Here is a 19776-nt window from a genome sequence, read left to right as displayed (position 1 = left end):
CCCCTTCGCACCACCAACCAAACAGCTGTTTCCCCGTCTTGAATCACCACCGCCTGATCATTTCATTGCTGCTTCTGTCTCCTTTCAGACCGACACAGAATACCAAAAGACAACTCAGGCTTTCTCGGGCTAGGGGGAAAAAAAGCTTCTTGTCTCAACACATTTTCACTACAAATACATCTTGAGAGCTGGAGGCTTCACAGGCTCCTTTGCAAATTAGTGAGGGGTTACAATATTTGAAAATTTTTTTTCCTATAATTATAATCCAATAACAAGGTGGAGAGAAAATGCTGCGTGGAATCTTCTTTGTAATGAGTTTTCAGAGGGTCATCGCAGCGAAACACGCAGCAGTTTGTGACAGGGGTGTCACTGACAGCTTTGTTAGCTCAGGGATGGAAAACATCGGCAAATTAAAGGAAAAAAGATCACATCGTCCATTAGAGGAGGTGGGAAATATGTTACTTCCATTCTGAGTTTAGACCCATAGACCATATAAAGATGGACGGCGGAACAGCTCCTCAAAAGTGAAGCCAAGGCAAGTAGAGCTCCCCCTGGTGACAGGCTGCAGTATAGGTCATAGGCTCCACCCCATCCATGTTAATGGATGGGACTTGGGCCAACACTAAAACACTAAGAAACACATCAAATATTTTTTAGGTAGTTAATATAATGTTCATACATGTTCAAGTTCAATTTTTTGGATGAGTTTTGTTTTATGTATATGTATCCCCGGGAAAATAGCGTCAGTTTGGCCAATGCAAAGAAGCAGTGACGCTTTGTCCATATTTATATACAGTCTATGGTTTAGACCTATATTTTGGGGAAAAACAAGGCCACTTTTAGCCATTTTTTTTTATTATTATTATAACATAGCTTATATCTTATTACAATGATCCTTATAAAAAGCAAAGTATGTGGATTAATTGGGGGACACCTCTAAATCCCAGGATTTATTTACCCTTGTACAGGGCGAAGTTAGCTGTAATCTACCCAGCTGCTAGCTCAACCCATAGTTGAAGTTAAAGTATAAGGGCAGCATCAATCAGCATGAAACAGCATGAAAGTCTATTTCCCAGAATGCTTAACTATTTTGTAAAGGTTAGAAAATGCATTATGTCAATGTCAGTAAGTTATTCTGTCGGTAAAGGTCCTCACATGTACAGTAGATATGGCTAAATATGTCTAAAAATCCATTTCATTTGTCATTTGTCATTTCAGCCTGTTTTTAGTACACGTCCTAGAGAGAGAACCCTAAACGGCTACGATGCTACAAAACACTGATTTAGCTTTGTTTTGATTTACCTAAAGGCCATTGTCATGGCGATGAAGATGGAAGCTGAAGGTTATTCCGGGCTCTCTGAGGACAGGAGGAAGAAGAAGACATTTAAGGCCGTAATTGTGTGTGTGTGTGTGTGTGTTTGTGTGTGGAAGGAGGTGTCTATTCTCCATCTATCTCAGCAACAATAGGGGTTAACAACGGGCCGTTTAACCTGATCTCCTGTTCCGCCCACTGCCATGCTGTCAGGATTTCACTACAGAGGACTAAGGACAAGCAGTCACATCTCAGAGTGTAATGTTGTTTTGACATCACATTCATAATTCATAATGTCGAGTGTTGACCACATACTAGGTTTGCTATGTATAAATAATAATTTGGTCTGCATCACAAATGAGATGTAACTGTTACTTTGCAACATACACCAATCAGCCATAACACTGAAACCACTGACAGGAGAAGTAAATAACATTGACCATCTTGTGACAATACAATGTTCTTCTGGGAAACTTTTGGACCTGGCATTCATTGGTGTGGATGTTACTTAGACATGTAGCACCCACCTAGACCAGACCAGGCACCCCCACCCCGTAGCAATGACACTCCTTGATGGCTGCAACCATCCCCAGCAGGATGCAGCCTGACACAGGCACACACACACAAAAATGCTTCAGTAAGTTTTAAGAGAAATCAAACAAATATCTTTTACAGAGTACTTGAAGGCTTAGAAATTCAGATAGCAGACCCCTAACTTTTTAATTCAGCGTTCAATTTAGGTATTTTGCTGCCCATCATCATTTCAACATTTACATTATAGAAGGAAAGGGAAATTCATAGCATGGTCATAGTTCATGTTGTTTCAGACAGTCATATTGAGAACTGAAAATGTGACATCTGACTCAATGAAGCTCACTGGTACAGTAAAATCTATTTTATTGATTACTGGTAAAAAATCAAATGTGATTTTATGTATGTTACACACGGACTGTTCAAAATGTCACCACGGACAGAGAAAAATCAAAGCTGTTTAGTCAGTCTGCTCACAAATTAGTTCATTTCTGTGTTTATGTTGTTCTCAGAAACGCTCGTCCGCAATCAATCTGCCGTCCCCGGGTAAACGGCACAGACACCATTACACCGCGATGGAAGTGTTGTTGGAGGAGGGGATGATGAGGAAGATTAAGATGTCCATCTGTTGCGCGGCTCAGATCAGCACGTGGACCGACTGATTGTTATGACGCTGAAATAACTGGAAAATAACTGGAGCTACATGTGGCTTGAATAACAAGTAATAATAAAAAAAGATGACTGATTAAAATACAGATATACAGTGTATGTATCAGAGCACAGGGTGATAGATGTGAAGCGGTCAACGGCAGCAGAGCATCCTGCAGAGAGGAGGAGATGGGTCACTGTGGCGCTTCCCCTGACTGAATTAATAAGTGAAATGACTAGCGTTTGAAGCAATGAATGAATCAGTGTACAAAAGGGTCACGCCAAAGAACATCCAGGTCCTTTGCATCTAAAAAGACTTTAAGAAACGGAATGATTCCCACTGTTTTGATAACACGGGCCTGACATCGAACCTGCAGGTTTATTTTATTTTAATGCATTTGACACATGTGATCCTATGAACTAATGAATGAACGGATTTTGCATCAGAGGTGGGAATAACCAGAGGCCCCTTGATACGATATTATTACAATTTTAAGTCCATATTACACAATGGCAGCTCATAAAGAGGGACAAGCACATAACGGCACCCATGGGATTGCTGAAGAGCCGGCAGTCGCATCTTGGCAGCACATTACTCAACACTAAATGCCTAGGTAGACAGCTGGCAACCTGTGGAGGCATCCACCTGTCATTCAGCGCAACCATTCCCTTAATCATGCATACGTTTTATGCATGATTTCTCACCTCTTGATATTGTGATATATTCTCATTTAGATTATTTTTTTTTTTAAAATTGCAAATTATATCTCCAAAGTAAATCTTTGTCAACATCTGTGGGGAGTTAGCCTCATGTTCGTAGTATCCCTACAGTATTTTATTTCCATGCCACAGTCCTTTTAAAAGTCCTTTTAAAATCCCTACATTCTGTTACGATATCCAAGACAGTTAATTTAAGATGCCCTGTCACATATGAGCACGATTGTTGCTTTATATTGTATTTGAGGCTTACAGTAAGATCTTAAAAACTTGTCTCTAACAAGCAAAGTTGTTGTTGCGTGTGACCAAAGTTTGATTTTAGTGAGAACGTTTTCTACATCTATACTGGAGATTATCTGATACATGGGCTCACAAAAGTATTAAAGGTCCAGCATGCAAGATTTAATGACACCTAGTGGTGAGACAGCAGATTGCAACTAACTGAATACACCGTTGCTCCTCCTCCTTCCAGTTATCAACCAAATAGGACTACTATTATTATATGATCAGACACTAATTAAAACAGAATTTTGAATATTAAATACCCCAGAAAATCCTACACACCGGACCAAAAAGTGTTATATAGTGAGCGACTACGGGTCACCTGTCTTCGTACTTCACTTGAGTTTGCGAAGGGATTGAGTACAGTAAATTATTTGCATATTCACCTGAATCTGATTATTTTATCACACCCTTGGTTTTATTCATTCTTTACATAACTACTTGTAAAGTCTCTTATCCACGTTTAGCTGTTGGACGAGTATCTGTGATTACTGCACACTTGCAGCAGCACTGACCTCTTCAGAGGCTTCAAACCCTTCATGTCTGAATCTCATCCCTTAATCCTGCTCCTTCAGTTCTTTTCATATCCATCTCCGTGTCCTTTTAAGATCCAAATTCTTCTTCCCTCTACTGTTCTGAGCTTTATCCTTACTTTTTGTCTTCCTTCTCAATCTCTCCAAGCAAATCCTTCATTTTATACCCGCGCTCTTTCAGCCAGTCCCCTTCATACATTTCACATTATTGCAGACCAGTTTCATCGGAAACTCACAGACGTTAAGAAATTGATAATATAACAGGATCTGGTAGTAACAACCAAATCTGGTCAGCTTTCTTTATAAAATGATTCTTTTGGAAAGAAAATGTAGAGACATCCGGTCAAGATGTTCTGCAGAGCTGCATCCACTGTAAAGTCGTGGTGTTTCTAAACAAACAAGACTTTTGTGGATCACAGAAAAAAAAATGAGGTTAGGCAAACTATTAAGAACAGGGGGATAATTCCAGTCTAAATTTAGCCGTCATAATCTGAAACCGAACAAAACGCCTGACAGGCACTCATGATAGGGGTAATAACATAATCTCACTGGATGGTTTAACTTCCAAGGAAAATGACAGATGACCTAAATAGTTTTTATCTGAGAGTTAATACTTCTATTATACTCATTTTCCCTATGAGGTTAATAACTTGTGTGATCTTTTCAGGAATGCTGCAATAATTGCCATAAAATGTAAAGAACTACAAGGCTCAAGAGACAGAAAACGTAGCAGACTATATTACTGACTGGTTGCCCACTGCATAATCTTTACAAGTAATGCATTTAATGGATATAACTTTAACTAAGTTTCTTAATAATTTCAATTTTGTGTACTCACTGTTAGTTTCAACCCTTGCATGCTTGTTGGGTTATTTTTATTTTTGTTGAAACCCTGTTTTTCTGATGCATTTAAAGGTTTTGGTTGCACGGGTGACAACCAAGTGCTGATTTCATCCTTAAAACACAACCTTCCAGCAACAAAGAGTCAACCTTCTTCTTCAGATCTTGTCATTTTTAGATGCATTTTGAAGCTAGTAAGCTCTGTTACATGCAGAGAAGTCAGGAGTACACAGGAGAGATTTCAGATGGAGGCTAGAGCTATTCTGGTTATTATAATTAGTGCTTCGTGCATTGATTGGAATTGGTAGATTTCTAATTAACCGGCTGCGTTTACATGAACACTAGTATTCCACTACGCTGTAAAACATTTCAGGTCAGTAAAACTGCCTTGAGTTCTAACTAATAATCATTTCCATTGAAGAAAACTCATTTTATCTTGTCAAATGAACTCACAGTTCCTCACTATTTCAGCTCAAGATCAATTTGACTAAATTCATATCAGCTGCCATTTTAAGTTGAGAGCACTGTTTTTGTTTCTACTTAGATTTCTCATCTTGACGACTAATGGCAAGTCCACCAATCCATTACGCTTATGGTGGCGTTTGTAATGCTCTTTTGTAGAGCCTTGTTTCAAAGGTATCACCATTTTATAGCAATAGTTCTGTCTAATTAAAATCACGGCAACCTCTATATTTCCCAGTATTCAAATCATATCAACCTTTCTCCTCCCCCATCAATTTATTCAACTTAAAACTTAAATACATTAAATGAACACTGATGTCACAGACAAAACTCACAAGAAGTTGAGACAGTGGATTACTTTACGTTTAAGTTTAGAAAACTTATTAAAGTTCAATATCAAAAAAAAGAAATGCAATCACATAACTTAATGGTGCTGTAATGTTTTACAGTGTAGTAATCTGAATAAAAGCCCAATCAGAACATAAACGCCACATGTAACATACCTCAGCTGGAACAGATGGGATTTTTTCCTGTCAAGAGGAATTTTAATCAGACTGAGAGGGCTGGTATGAACCTTTGATCAGTTGAATAGTAAAATATTAGCACCTAACAATAACAGCTGATTTGATAGCTCCTACAGCATCATTTTCTGCAAGTGTTCACCCCTGGTGGGATAAACAACAGGCAACGTGACGAGCTTCCAGGAGGGACGGAAACATGGAGGGGGAAAAACGACAAGCTGTTCGAACAAGTGTTTTGAAAAGTTGAGCAAAGCCGGAAATCTTGAAATGGGTGGACGGGGCATTTCTTTTGTTTGATTTCCAGTAGATCTGACACTTCATGTATGAAAAAGTTTATATCTTATTGGATCATTTAAATAATATAAGGAAAATGCCAACGTGAACATGGCCCAGTCAGTTTTTTTTTTTAAAGGGAAATCTTCTTTCACGTCACCAGTAGGTGGCGTCAAAGTAAGACGTTATCAAGTCTTTCCTATTATTTTACATTCAGTGACTTCTACCTGACATCAAGTAAATGTTGACACAGTGTATTAGCAGAAGTCTTCATGCAGCGCATATTTTCTACAGATGACAACCAAACCACATTTTTTTTTTAAATAATTAATGTTTTTATTCAGTTTTTAAATCGTAGATTCGTGGGCCTCTATTTTTAAGGCTTCTGTTTGCTGTAGCATAAATCATGGTGAATGGTAAATGACTTCCAGGTCAGTACTCTAACAGCGGCCACAGGCTGAAGTGACTCTACCTTACCTCCTCATTAAAGTCTCTAAAATGCCTTTCGTGTACGTGGTCGTAAATAGGACTAAAAAATAAGGAAAACAGCTGAAATAAATATACCATTTACATTTTCATAAAGCTGAAAACAAATGTGAGGCATGCCAGGGGCTCACCCAACAGACTAAAGGTTTTATAGAGAGCTGGCTCCTTTTGTGTTTTTATAGAGCCACTTTTTTTTTACAGTGTGTACTTTTAAAGCTTCAGCGGTTCAGTTCGATGTCAGAGTTGATCTGTTAGCAGTGGCGCCTTTATTTTGACCTTGATCTGCGATTTATTTATGCATGCTACCATTTTATTTTTTCTTGTCCTATTTTTAAGACGTTTTTAATATACTTTGTTTTATGTGTTTTTACAAGTATTTCAAGGCCTGACAGCTATTTCCTTTGGGACAGTAACGCTAAAGTTTAAGTTGGGGGCTCCACACAGATCAGGAAGACAAAAATGATTGTAGACTATTTTAAAAACCGACACGGGAAAGCGGAACGAAAGAAGGGCAAGTCCAACTGGGAGATGAGATCAGACTTCCCCCAGCATTTACCCAAATCTCACGGACAGGGAGAGCCATTTTCCCGTTCCTCTTATCAGCTCATCCTATTAGCTATAGTTTCCCCACATTAGTGAGACAAAGCAGCGCTTAGCAGCACTTAACCTGCCTGTGTGGAGCTGGATTAGATTTAATGGGAGGGGAAGATGGAGACATTTAGTCATTTAGTGCCAAACGTCCAGACAGTCTTACATCACAACAGCCAACCTAGTGGATTCAAACACTCAAAAAAGGAGGGCGAGCTGGGGGTGCCCCTGTTGCTCACGGCAGTGGCGCAGGTACTTCCTGTCTCTCTCCACTATCGACTATCCAATAAAGGCACCGAAGGCCAGAAAAAAAAAAAAAAAAAAAGACAATAGTAAAGACGGTAACAGATCTCGAAGGATAAATTCCAAAGACTTCTATGTTTTTGCATCATGGTTTCCAGTGAAATGTCTCAATAAATATATAATAGTGAATGTTACAGCCTCACAGAGGTGCAAACTGAGCTCATGTGACACATCTTGCAGTGTACATCACCTAAATGCCACCCAGATCAACAAAATAGTTATTTTGCAAATATGTAGGTTTCTGGAAAATGACAGAAAAATGCTGATGACTCATCGTGCACTTTGGGGCGTATGCTAATGTTGCATCCAATCAAACGCATTCTGAGGATTTAGTATGCAGGATTTTGTATGTAGGTCGAACCGCCCGTCTGAAATTAATTTAGAAATTTATTCATTCATTCATTTTCTGTAACTGCTTGTCCTCTGGAGGCTCACATAGGGGCGGGAGCCTATCCCAGCTGTCATTGGGCGAGAGGCGGGGTACACTGGCCCTGGACAGGTCTCTAGTCTATCGCAGGGCTAACACAGAGAGACAGACAACCATATCACACTCACACCTACGGCCAATTTAGAATCACCAATGTACCTAACAACCATGTCTTTGGACGGTGGGAGGAAGCTGGAGAGAACCCACACAGACACAGGGAGAACATGCAAACTCCACACAGAAAGGCCGGTGGATTAGAACCCAGAACCTTCTTGCTGCGACTACGCGTCAGTGCCAGTCCTGATATAAACGCATACATTTAAATCAAATGTAATAAGGCACAATTAACACAACAGGCTACATTACTTTGACATGAATGTTTAAGCACAAAGAAATGACATTTCAGGTTGATTTGTAATTACCATATTCAGTTTTTTAATATGTTGAAGACTTAACCTCACGCTGCATAACTTCCTACTTTTCTTGTGCCAAATTAAAACTACAAGTCTCCACTATTACAAGTTACAAGGTTAAGTTTCGGACCAACTCTAGGATGGCATTTCCCTGCAGGCATTAGAGCAATGTTAATGGAAAAGGCTGACTGGGAGTCCTTTCTGTGACTCCCTAAACAATAGCACACAACGCCCCCGAAAGGATAAAACGATAAAGCCGCTGCTGTAACCTCAAAGCAAAACCTGGCTTTATAGAAAATGCACATGATTAGCATAAACCTGCCCTTAAAGGTCAGCTATTTAAAAGGCCACCGTGATTCTGAAGTATGCAGCACTGAAGCAATCAGCCTTGACGTGATGATTAGAAAAGCATCCTTGGCACGGGGTCAAGCACTCACATGCCTGCTGAAGTGCCCTACAGCAAGACACTAGACTTTGATCCAGCTCCAGGTCCGCTGGCATATTTTTGACCTTGGGCAATGTGCAAAATGATAATTGCTGATAAACAGCCCCCTCTTCTGGCAATTATTCAGTAATGCAATAGCTCATTAGTAGCTTTAAGAGTATTATTTTAATAAGAGCTTCTTTGTCACACACTTGTACAAAAATCCAATCATGAAATATGTATTTTTCTGAAAGATGAACCAGGGAGATGGTGAGATTGTCTCGACATGAGAGGACAGGGCTGATAAGATCACCTCTGAAGTCACGCCATCAGTGGGGGAGGAACAGATCTAATTTGAAAGTCATCCACTCTCCGAAAGCAAGGATATAAAATGAATTTGCTGTATACTCCCTTGAGATTTACTGATATCGGAATATCGTTTTTGTTTTGTTTTTTCTTCTTCCTCCTTACTTTTGACAGGACAATTTATTGTTTATCATTACTTCAGCTCAAGGGCATCTGATAGAGGAGAACTGTTGAAAAGAAGCACCGCCGGAGACCTGTGGTTTTGGTTTCACTGTATGTTGCTGCTCGTACCAGTTTAGCATATAAACTACTTTTATAAAATGAAAAAAAAATAAAAAATAAGAGCCAATTACGAGAAAAACCTGTAACAAAAGTCCCAGCAGTATTGGCCTTTAATAACAACAATAAAAACAGTCCAGAAACCGTTGTGGTTTTCAAACCAAAGCGAGCGCTTACAGCAGTGGGCCAGGTAAAAGGTACAATACATAGAAGTGAATACAACAACGAAAATCCTGGTTGGACAGAAGAAACCATCAAATTCTACCGAGGTCATTCGCCACGCTGCGTTAATGCATCCATATGAATATTAAGGAGGAGAAACGGCTCGGTGTGGTCCTTACATCAGCAGATAGGTGTACACTTAAAATGTACTAACCAGCAAATGCTATGGTTGGAAAATAATGGAATTTTTTAAAGAAATTATTTTTAGTTAGGCGTCAAAAACCTGATACTTTAAACAAGAAAATAATAATAATAATAATAATAATTGCCTTGAAAAAATACTCTCCCCGTTCCAGGCCGTCAGCCCGCATGGTGCCAAGAAGAAAAACAAGTACATTCGATCGATATTCACGACTTCAACGAATGGCCTCTGACCCGTGCAAACAGTCCAAAAGAACGAACCCTTCAAGTTTTAAGTGAACAGCTGGTCCACCGCATCGCATACGCTAGCCTTATTAGCATGTTAAAAAAAAGACATGCACAAAACTGTTAAGTATGATGCTGCTGAATAAAATTAACTTAAAAATGTCATTCAGTTTAAAATGGCCGTCTAGAGGGGGAGGCATGGGAGGGGTAAGGCCACTCCATATGGGGATGGATGGTCCATCGTATTGGTCCAGGTTGGTCCTTAAAGGGGCTTATTTGGCCATTTGCTTGAAATCCTCTCAGGATGGTAAATGTAGAAAGCAAAAGCAACCTGAAGTGTTACAGGTCCAGCATGACTGAGTCAGTAGGGGGTCCACGTCAGTAGTTCTTTGCAAGTTTTGCATTTTAAAAAAAAAATCTGCTCAGCTACAGACCGTTATTGAACTCCAGGAGTCACCCGGAGTCCCGGTGGCCACTCTGCCGTCAGTCAGTCAGTCCGACTGGCAGATGGGCGGTTAGGGGCTCCCTGGAATACAGATGGCCAAGGTTGTGTTAGCTTATGTAACCAGCTGTCAGTGAAACAGGCCATCTGACAGACTCGGACAGACGGTCTCATGTGGTTCAGTCGTTGAGACGGTAGTCACACAGCTCCTTGTAGATTCTCTTGCGAATGTGAGGCATGTCCTCCTGACTGAACAGCAGAGGCTGCTTCACCGAGAGACGACGGCAGTACTGGCAGACAGAAAAACAGACAGACAGAGGTGTAAAATAATCCAAGTCACAACTGACAGGAGCTTTATTTCTGTTTTTTTGCCCTCTGTAAGAATGAGCAAATCAAATACAGGCATGTCTGACATGTTGCCTCCAAACTAATTGGAAGGGGAGGATGAGCCACGGTGTATTCACTTAGCTGCAATCTGCTGTCTCACCACTAGGTGTCACTAAGTCCTACACACTGGACCTTTAAGACTTTTGTGAGCCCTCAAATACGACAAAACAACAAAATATGTACCATTACTCAAATTGTTTTAATCATTATCATACACCGATCAGGCATAACATTATGACCACCTTCCTAATATTGCGTAGGTCTCCCTTGTGCCTCCAAAGAGAATGGACATGGACCCTCTGAGGGTGTCCTGTGGTGTCTGGCAACAGACTGTTGTTAGTGGGGGACTGCTGGGTCCTATGGGTTGAGAGGAGGGGCCAGACATTTGATCAGTTTGGGATCTAGTGAATCTGGAGGCCAGGTCAACACCTTGTGCTGTCCTTCATGTTTTTTTTAGTTGTTCCTAAAGCATTTTTGTGTGTGTGTGTCTGTGTCAGGCTGCATCCTGCTGTGGATGGCTGCTGCTATCAAGGAGTGTCATTGCTATGGGATGGGGGTGCCTGGTCTGGTCTAGGTGGGTGCTACATGTCTAAGTAACATCCACACGAATGCCAGGTCCAAAAAGTTTCCCAGCAGAACATTGTATTGTCACAAGATGGTCAGTGTTATTCACTTCTCCTGTCGGTTGTTTCAATGTTGTGTCTGATCGGTGTGCTTTATTTTTCCTTCTTCCAGGAAACGAGACAGAAGATAAAGAGAAGGGGAAAACCAAGGACAGGGAGAAAGGAGAAAATAATGTCTCACCTCAAGGACAAAAACTCCACAATCGCTGTCGTTTCTCTGCTGAGGAATACCCTGAGGAGATACAGGTCACAGTCAAGCAGCGAAACAGACACAAGATGTCTCTGTACATATCCGTTTACATGCTTTCGACTTTATAATTGGTTTGACTCTTGCTTCCCAAGAAAGAGGTAATAACTGATATACAGCTCATGGAAATAAAGAATGTTGTAGAAAAGCAGCTCCTAAATCCAGCAAAAGCAATAAGTCTAAGTTAAATATGATGTAATTATTAAATATGTGGAAAAATGAATAGGTGTGTAAATGTTTACTTATTATAGCAACATCAACAAGTCATTTAAATGCTACTAATTCAGGCAGAATAGTCTTGTTTATCTGAGCTCAAGAGATGAAGCTTCCCCTTTCCGACTTTGCCAAAAAGCAACTGTGACCAGATGGTGCTCCTGTGTTTCGGGGCACAAGGTGAACACGGTACAATGATTACAGCCAGGGCTCAGGGGTTACCTTGATGATGGTAATCTTCCACCCCTTCTGGAAAGCTATCTGTTTCTTCTCTCTTGCTTCAGACTGAAGGTACTTCATAATGTTCTGATGGGAGGCCACCCAGGGACAGAGGACAGAGGACAGAGTTAGAGGTCTAGCACTGAGCCAGCTGCAAGCACTTGGAACACTTCCACGCTTTCTCCGAGTTCATAACAGTCATCAAACTTTTTCACTGCGAGAGTACGAGCAAAACTTAAACAGGAAATGTGACGGCTTCACCTGCACCCGAAGCCTGAAATGCAAAACCATTCAATTTACAAAAGGTTACCACAATAGCACCTTAAAATCTGCTCGTGTAAATTGCAGTAACACCCTACTTGATGGTGCCTAGTTGTAGATGATCACGTCCTAGATTTTGGTACCCAATCAACTGATTGTCTGACAGACCGGACGACTGATTGCTGGTTTCAAGCCATCTCTCCACAAAACCATGCTCAATTTCAAGATTTATATTATATATTCAATAAACATCATCTTCCTGAATTGGAAGACCAGCATCCATTTGTCCTGAAAGTCAGGAACCGTTAAGTAAGAGCCCCGGAGGCATCGACATGCACGGAGGCACTCACATCCGTGGTGTGTCTGAAGACGATGCCCTGGCTGTCGTAGTAGCTGATGGTTTTGGTTGCCATGGTGACCGTGACAAGCGACCAGTGGATTTCGAGGTGGATGGGAATTAGCAGGAGCCACTTGGAGAACAGGTCGACCTGAAATCAGCACACAAGTCGACACAGAGACACTGATATTTATTCGGGGAACAATCACCTAGACGAAAAAAAAAATAAAAAAATCGGGTCATTCTCGGGTTACTTCATGTGACACAGAAAGCTCAAATACAGTAAATTACAGGAACAACAGGTTCATCAGCGCTCCTGTTTGAAACCAGATCACTTTGCGGCTTCCTTTACGTGCAAGATCTCACGGTTTCAGGTTTCAATATACTGTGACTTTGATCTAGATTCTAGTCACTGTGAGGGGCAACCAAGCCACACAGACATGTTACACCAATCTAAATCTGCTCTCCTACAGCAACCCTCATAAAGTATATAGTGCTGCAAAGTCGCTATATGCAAGTCAGGGAAGGCCGTCATGACTTCCAACTGCAACTATCAGTATCAGATGCATTGAAATGGGCGCTTGTGTTCCACGAATAATTGGACAAACAGCCCAGTCAGAACAGAAATACCTCATGCAACCATTTAGAACCCTTGATTATGCATTCAATAGGACAATATTAGCACCTAATAACCATGTAAACACTTAAACATATAGTGGAATGGAATCTTTCTGCATGTTTTTACCACATGGGGTAAGCATCACACGACAAGAGGAGCTTCTAGGAGGGACGGTAGCAAAATGACGAGTAGATCTGACAAGTGAAAAGATGAGCAAAGCCAGAACACGGAACCATATTCTTCATCTTCTTCAACTGAATGAATTCAGGCTTGTCAGTAAAGTTAAAAACAAAACAAAAAAAAAAAGTGGTTCTGGCCAAAAGTATTCGATCCTCTGCCTTTCCACGCATATGAACTTAAGTGACATCTCACTCTTAATCCATAGGGTTTAACGTGATGTCAGCCCACCCGTATTCATGGGAATTTTTGACAGAAGTGCATTTGTGAGGTCAGACAGTGATGTTGGGCGAGAAGGCCTGGCTCGCAGTCTTCGCTCTAATTCATCCCAAAGGTGTTCTATCAGGACTCTGTGCAGGCCAGTCAAGTTCTTCCATACCAAACTCGCTCATCCACGTCTTTATGGACCTTGCATTTGGTGCACAGTCATGCTGGAACAAGAAGGGGCCATCACCAAACTGTTCCCACAAAGTTGGGAGCATGGAATTGTCCAAAATCTCTTGGTATGCTGAAGCACTCAGAGTTCCCACACCATAATCCCCCCTCCACCAAACTTCACCCTTGGCACAATGCACTCAGTCAAGCACCGTTCTCCTGGCAACCGCCAAACCCAGATTCATTCAAAAGATTGCCAGATGGAGAAGCGTGATTCGTCACTCCAGAGAACGCGTCTCCACTGCTCTAGAGTCCAGTGGCGGCGTGCTTTACACCACTGCATTCAACGATTTGTATTGCATGGCTTGGATGCAGCTGCTCGGCCATGGAAACCCATTCCACGAAGCTCTCTACGCACTGTTCTTGAGCTAATCCGAAGGCCACATGAAGTTTGGAGGTCTGCAGCGATCGACTCTGCAGAAAGTTGTTATAATACCACTGACTGTGGAATATTTAGTAGAGAGGAAATTTCATGACTGGACTTGTTGCACAGGTGGCATCCTATCACAGTACCACGCTGGAATTCACTGAGCTCCTGAGAGCCACCCATTCTTTCACAAATGTTTGTAGACGCCGTCTGCATGCCTAGGTGCTTGATTTTACACACCTGTGGCCTGAATTCAACTATTTGGATGGGTGAGTGAATACTTTTGGCAACATACTGTATTTCACCTGATCATTTCATTGAGCGTCCATATAAACAGTTAAGTTGGGATCTCTAGTCTGAATTATTTCAGTCAGGTTAAAGAAATATCATGTGGGTAAAGCAGCAAGATACTGATCCTGTGAAAAACTCCTTACTTTTTTAGTCCATCTCTTCACGCCATCGTAACCTTTGGCGACGAGCTGCTTGTGGAAGAAGCTGTTGAAAAAATGAACCTAAGAGAAAGAAATTAAAAAGGTTTTTTACAATGAGTATCATTTCTAAAATCCCAATCCCTCAGTCATTTTTATTAGGACATGTGCGTCATAAAGCCTAGAAACACACACTGGCTTACCTTTTGTTCTGTTGCCTCCATAATAAGTTCTCCATACATGTTGATGATCTGATCAGACAAGAAAAAAAAACCCCAACACAAATGAGAAGTGAAGATATGATTCAGAGATGGAATTAACTTTTATTTCTACGATGCAACTACGTTTGAACATAAACCAAGAGAGCTGTGACAGCAGTGAGAGGGTCTCTGCATAGCTGCGAACCCTTCTCACCTCTGCTTTACCTGGTCATTGAGCCAGTTCTGCTCCTCCAGCGTGCCGAGGTCGTCCAGGCTCAGCGTGTGTTTATTGTACGTGACCATGAAGCCCGCAACAGGAGCGGAGGCGAGCCCCCGCCTGTACCGAGCCATCTCCCTTCTGACGTCCAGTCCGCTAAAACAGACGCGCCGAGAGGAAAGAGGTAAAATTCACTTAGAATTTTAAATAGGAACCTCAGTCTGTTTATTATACCTGAAATGGCACATCACACATGCCATCAAGCCAGAGAAGCTTCTTCTTTTTACTGATGAATGTACACAGCAGTGATATTAACCTTTACCTGCAGGGTTTATGGTATGTTTTATAGGTGTGACACAGCAAGTCTCAGGGTCAGCCACGAGTCAAGTCTTGTTTATTGACGCTTCCACAGTATGTTCATGAAACCATAAAACACTGTTTTTCCTAGCCCCACTGAGCTACATATACACCGATCAGCCACAAGATTAAAACCACCTTCCTGATATTGTGTGCCTCCTAAACAGTTGTGACTCATCAGAGAACGGACATGGGCCTTCTGAGGGTGTCCTGTGGTGGTGTTAGTGGGGGGCCTTTGGGTTCTGTGGGTTAAGGGGAGGGTCCTCTGTGGATCATCTCACAGATACTTGATCAGTTTGGGATCTAGTGAATTTGGAGGCCAGGTCAACACCTTGTGCTGTGTTTTTTTAGTTGTTCCTAAAGCGTTTTTGTGTGTGTGCCTGTGTCAGGCTGCATCCTGCTGGGGATGGCTGCTTGCTATGGGGTGGGGGGTGCCTGGTCTGGTCTAGGTGGGTGCTACATGTCTAAGTAACATCCACACCAACGAATGCCAGGTCCAAAAGTTTCCCAGCAGAACATTGTATTGTGACAAGATGGTCAATGTCATTCACTTCTCCTGTCAGTGGTCATAATGTTGTGGCTGGTCGGTGTATATACCAACAAGGCAATAACTACTGCAACTACTATCACTCTACTTTCACTACTTCTGCTCCACTGACCTGTCACACACGTCAGAGACGCCTTTCTTCTTAAGGTGCTCCAGGACATCAGTCTCAGTGAGAGGAATGAAACTTCCATATTTTATATAGAAGCTCTCCAGAAAATCTAAAACAGAAAAGGTGATTATCACTACAGCTTGACTATATGAACCACTGGAGGAGAAACGATTATGGATTCATTCAACTGTTGCTGATAATCACAGAATCCTAATTTTTTTTAAATGCCAGCAGTGCAACTTTAATTATTATCTTGTTGCTGTCTATTTGTACAGTGTTTCTACTGTCCCTGAGCAAAAAGACAAAACTTAATTTCATGAAAATGTTGCTTATTTTTATGTTAATAAAATCAAGTTTTACAAGACAAATACGAAATGTGAAAATAATTTCATGCATAATTAATACTAAATAGAGGGGGGTTGGATTATTCCCAACAAAACTACTTTTGCAAAGTCTCAACAACACATCTTTTCTATTTATGCATGCACAAACATTTAGCTTAAGTCAGTTTGTATTTACGTAACACGGATGATGATGTTTATGGATGTCATGTGACAGAAAAGAATGTCCTTAGTGGTTAAGTCTACATGTTTCATTTGTCCAAACAACAAGGAGGATGAATTCATTCCTGGAACGCATCTTACCGTGGATCATGTCAGTCAGCTGCTCCAGTCTTTCTTTATTCTGCGTCTTTACGTCCTTGTCCGTTTCCTCTGACTGACCCGACATTTCTCCTACATCGTTTTTCTCCCAGGTTCCAGGCTGACAATATAGCCTGTGGTCTCTTAATGCCCAGCCGAACTGCTCGCTGTCCACCGTAATGGGGCCGAGGTTTGGACAGGAAGCCTTGGCTGCATGAGGAGCGTCCACTTCCATACGGTCGTGATCCACCGGTGTGGTGATGTTTCCGTTGTACAGTGTCGCTGATACAGAAACCTGGTCTGAACCGTCAGGGCTTTGGTCCACCTTCATCTCAGAGTCTAGATCGTGGGGAGTTCCTGATCTTGAAGCAGAACTTGGCAGCAGTGAGATAGACATAGGTCCATTTCCTGGTTCAGTCACAATCATGTCGTCCTCCTCCAGGTCTCTTTCGGTGTCGGAAAGGTTAACCGTGTCTCCGTTTCCAAACGTACACTTATGCGAGCCAGGATCATTCTGGTCTCCGTGGTGCATCTGTGCATTCTGGATTTCCACCTGCCCCTCCTGCACCAACAACGGCTGAACTAAGGCCTCTGGTTTAGAATTGAGAACGATACTACCTCTACCTCCCCTTTTTATTTGAAAATTAACTTCCATTTTCGACGCGATCATGCCTCTCATCGTTCCCCTCCCTCGTCCTCTAACCACTAGCGCTCCCCTGTCTGCCATTCCTAACAGTCTCATCTCCACATCCCTGCTGCCTGCACCTCCTTTCGCTGCTGCACTCGCAGCTCCCGACGCCTCTGTCAACAAGCCTTCCTTTTTCTGCGCATCCTCTTTCTCTGGAACAAAACAGTTTGTTATTGGTCCATCCTGCGAGGAGACAGTGACAGGCATACCGAGAGAGGTTTGCGACTGAGCGTCAGCCGCTGCTACAGACATGTGCACATCATCATGTGCGTCTGCTTCCTCTCCTTCCTCTATAGTCAAATCAAAGCTTCGGATACGTGTCAGCTGGTCCACATTTCTTTTTGGGGTGTCCCAAAGGTCTTTACCAGACCCCCTACCTCTCCCTCTCCCCCTCCCCCTTCCTCTGCCCGACGCTCTGACATTGTGCCCGGTGCTGTTGGGTCCACAGCAGTCACAGGCCTTAGGCGTCCTCTTCCTGCCTGATGTACGGCCATTGGCGAGGCCCTGAGCAGGGGTTGGCGTCTGTGTGCAAGACTGAGCTGACGCCGGGCTTGAATGAATGTCTAGTGCTTTTGTGAGGGTTACACCGAGGTGCTCTGCATCAGCAGGCGTTGGAGTAGAGGGCCGAGTTAAATCTGATTTGGAAGCAGGGTCTCTGGCAACGGAGGTCTGGGCTAGGTCCTGTTCTGTACTACCTCCAGGGGGAGGCACTAGAAGAGGCGCTGTAGCAGGAACAGTTAAATGAGGTGATGCTGATTGCGTTGTTTTCATTGGGGAAGCAGAGCCACTGTGAACCATGACGTCCTCCTTTGGCTCTTCAACCCCATCCCCAACACCTCCTCTCTGCTCTCCTGTCCTCTCCTCTAGTTTGGTTTGCAACTACTGCGGTGTGTTCGTCCTCAGTTTTTGTCCTCTAGGTATTCATCTGCAAAGCACCTTCGCTGTGTAGAAAACTAGTCGTTCTCAAGTTACTGAAGACGGCGGGCTAGATCATGGCAGGATGCATGTGTTCCTCAGAGATAGAATGACACCAGCGTGGTCTCCTTGTTGGAGTGAGAGAGAAGAAAAGTGAAAACATGTAAGGGGATCTGCAGCTCAAGTGCACCAAAAATGGGAATGCAGATCAGGGCAGGCAAGATGTTCAAAATGACTGCATCCTAGATCAGGAAGCGAGTAAAACATCTCTACTGGAGGGAAGATTTTAACGCTGGCAGATGATATAAAGCCAACATCCTACGGTCTGTCTTGACTAGTGTCACTCTGAATGTTTTATCTGAAAGTGTACACGTAAATCATAAAATATCTGAACACATAAACATAACAGAAGGTCTCGGATTTGCCTCGATGACACTTTCCTGCTGTTTAATATGAGGAAATCATAAGACCATGTGTTCAACTTATCCAATTCCTCTTTCTGCTTGCAGCCATTTGTTAAAAACACTGGAGCATCTAACAGCGATCAATTAACAGGTGGTCCACAGTTCGGATCGGACTCATTGTTGTTTCATTTTGCACGCATAAATCGCGGCGACACATTAATAAATAATCACTCGACTGTAACTTTTAGCATCGCTTTTCTTTGAATAAACACAAGCGCTGACTTTAACCTGGTTTAACAGCTAACATTAGCAACTTAGCAGCGAGACTTTACGATTCCCGAACTGAAAGATTTGAATCTATCATCCTAAATCAGTCATTGGCATCTTTACCAAAGACCGCTAAAACTCCCACGTTCAATTAAGTTGCAAAGTTAATTGAAAACTGCATCGCTGCTGGCGGCGACAATCTCAGAGAATCGGCATCGGGGAAATGGAGCATGCAACGCACATCGTTCACGATTATCTCGCAGCATCAGGCAACACAAAGTCTAACATTGCATCGCACGTAGTTTCACACAAGTTAGTCATTGCCAAAAGTTAGCTATAGCTGCAACCACAACACAGGCGAATAACACAAAGCAGCGACAACACATATTTCCTCCATTTTCAGAAGGAAGTTCGAGGCGACTAAAGACAAAGAGCGGGCCTGAGGTCAGTACTGTGGCAAATACGGACTCAAATTTGCCGGAGCGATAGCAAAAACGCGAAAGCCGCAACAACATACAGTACCTTATCTGTGAACTAACAAACTGACTTTCGTCTGGCCACGATATGAAGAAACAACAATCCGAGCTGTCGTCGCTCATTGATTGCGTCACGACGTCGGGCTCAGCTTCGGCCGCGTCCGGAACCTCTCGGGAAGTTACGTCCAAATTCAATTTTCTCGTCTTTTTACTTCCCCCAAAATTAAACATGACATTTCTAAGATGTGGATTTTCAAGAGACGTCGA

General features: G+C 42.3%; 1 protein-coding gene across 2 annotated transcripts; it reads right to left on the bottom strand.

Moving 5' to 3' along the window:
- Window positions 1–9440: 9440 nt before the first annotated feature.
- Window positions 9441–19625, bottom strand: LOC311490962 (uncharacterized protein). 2 transcript variants are annotated; one of them, XM_084548763.1, is made up of 10 exons: window positions 19556–19625; window positions 16763–18490; window positions 16122–16227; window positions 15114–15261; window positions 14892–14939; window positions 14695–14772; window positions 12676–12813; window positions 12068–12151; window positions 11567–11617; window positions 9441–10665 (listed from the first exon to the last, which is right to left on the bottom strand). In XM_084548763.1, the coding sequence occupies exons 2-10, from the start codon at window positions 18243–18245 to the stop codon at window positions 10555–10557; spliced, it is 2247 nt and encodes a 748-aa protein (XP_084404889.1). In that variant the 5' UTR covers window positions 18246–18490; window positions 19556–19625; the 3' UTR covers window positions 9441–10554. The 2 variants fall into 2 exon arrangements, with proteins under 2 accessions (XP_084404889.1, XP_084404890.1); XM_084548764.1 differs by lacking the exon at window positions 19556–19625 and having other exon boundaries at window positions 16763–19555.
- Between the last annotated feature and the right edge of the window lie 151 nt (window positions 19626–19776).

This window comes from Chelon labrosus, assembly GCF_963514085.1.
Source record: "Chelon labrosus genome assembly, chromosome: 7".
NCBI classification, from domain to species: Eukaryota; Metazoa; Chordata; class Actinopteri; order Mugiliformes; family Mugilidae; genus Chelon; species Chelon labrosus.
Note: the sequence above shows the minus strand (reverse complement) of the source record. Positions and strands in the feature narration are given on the sequence as shown.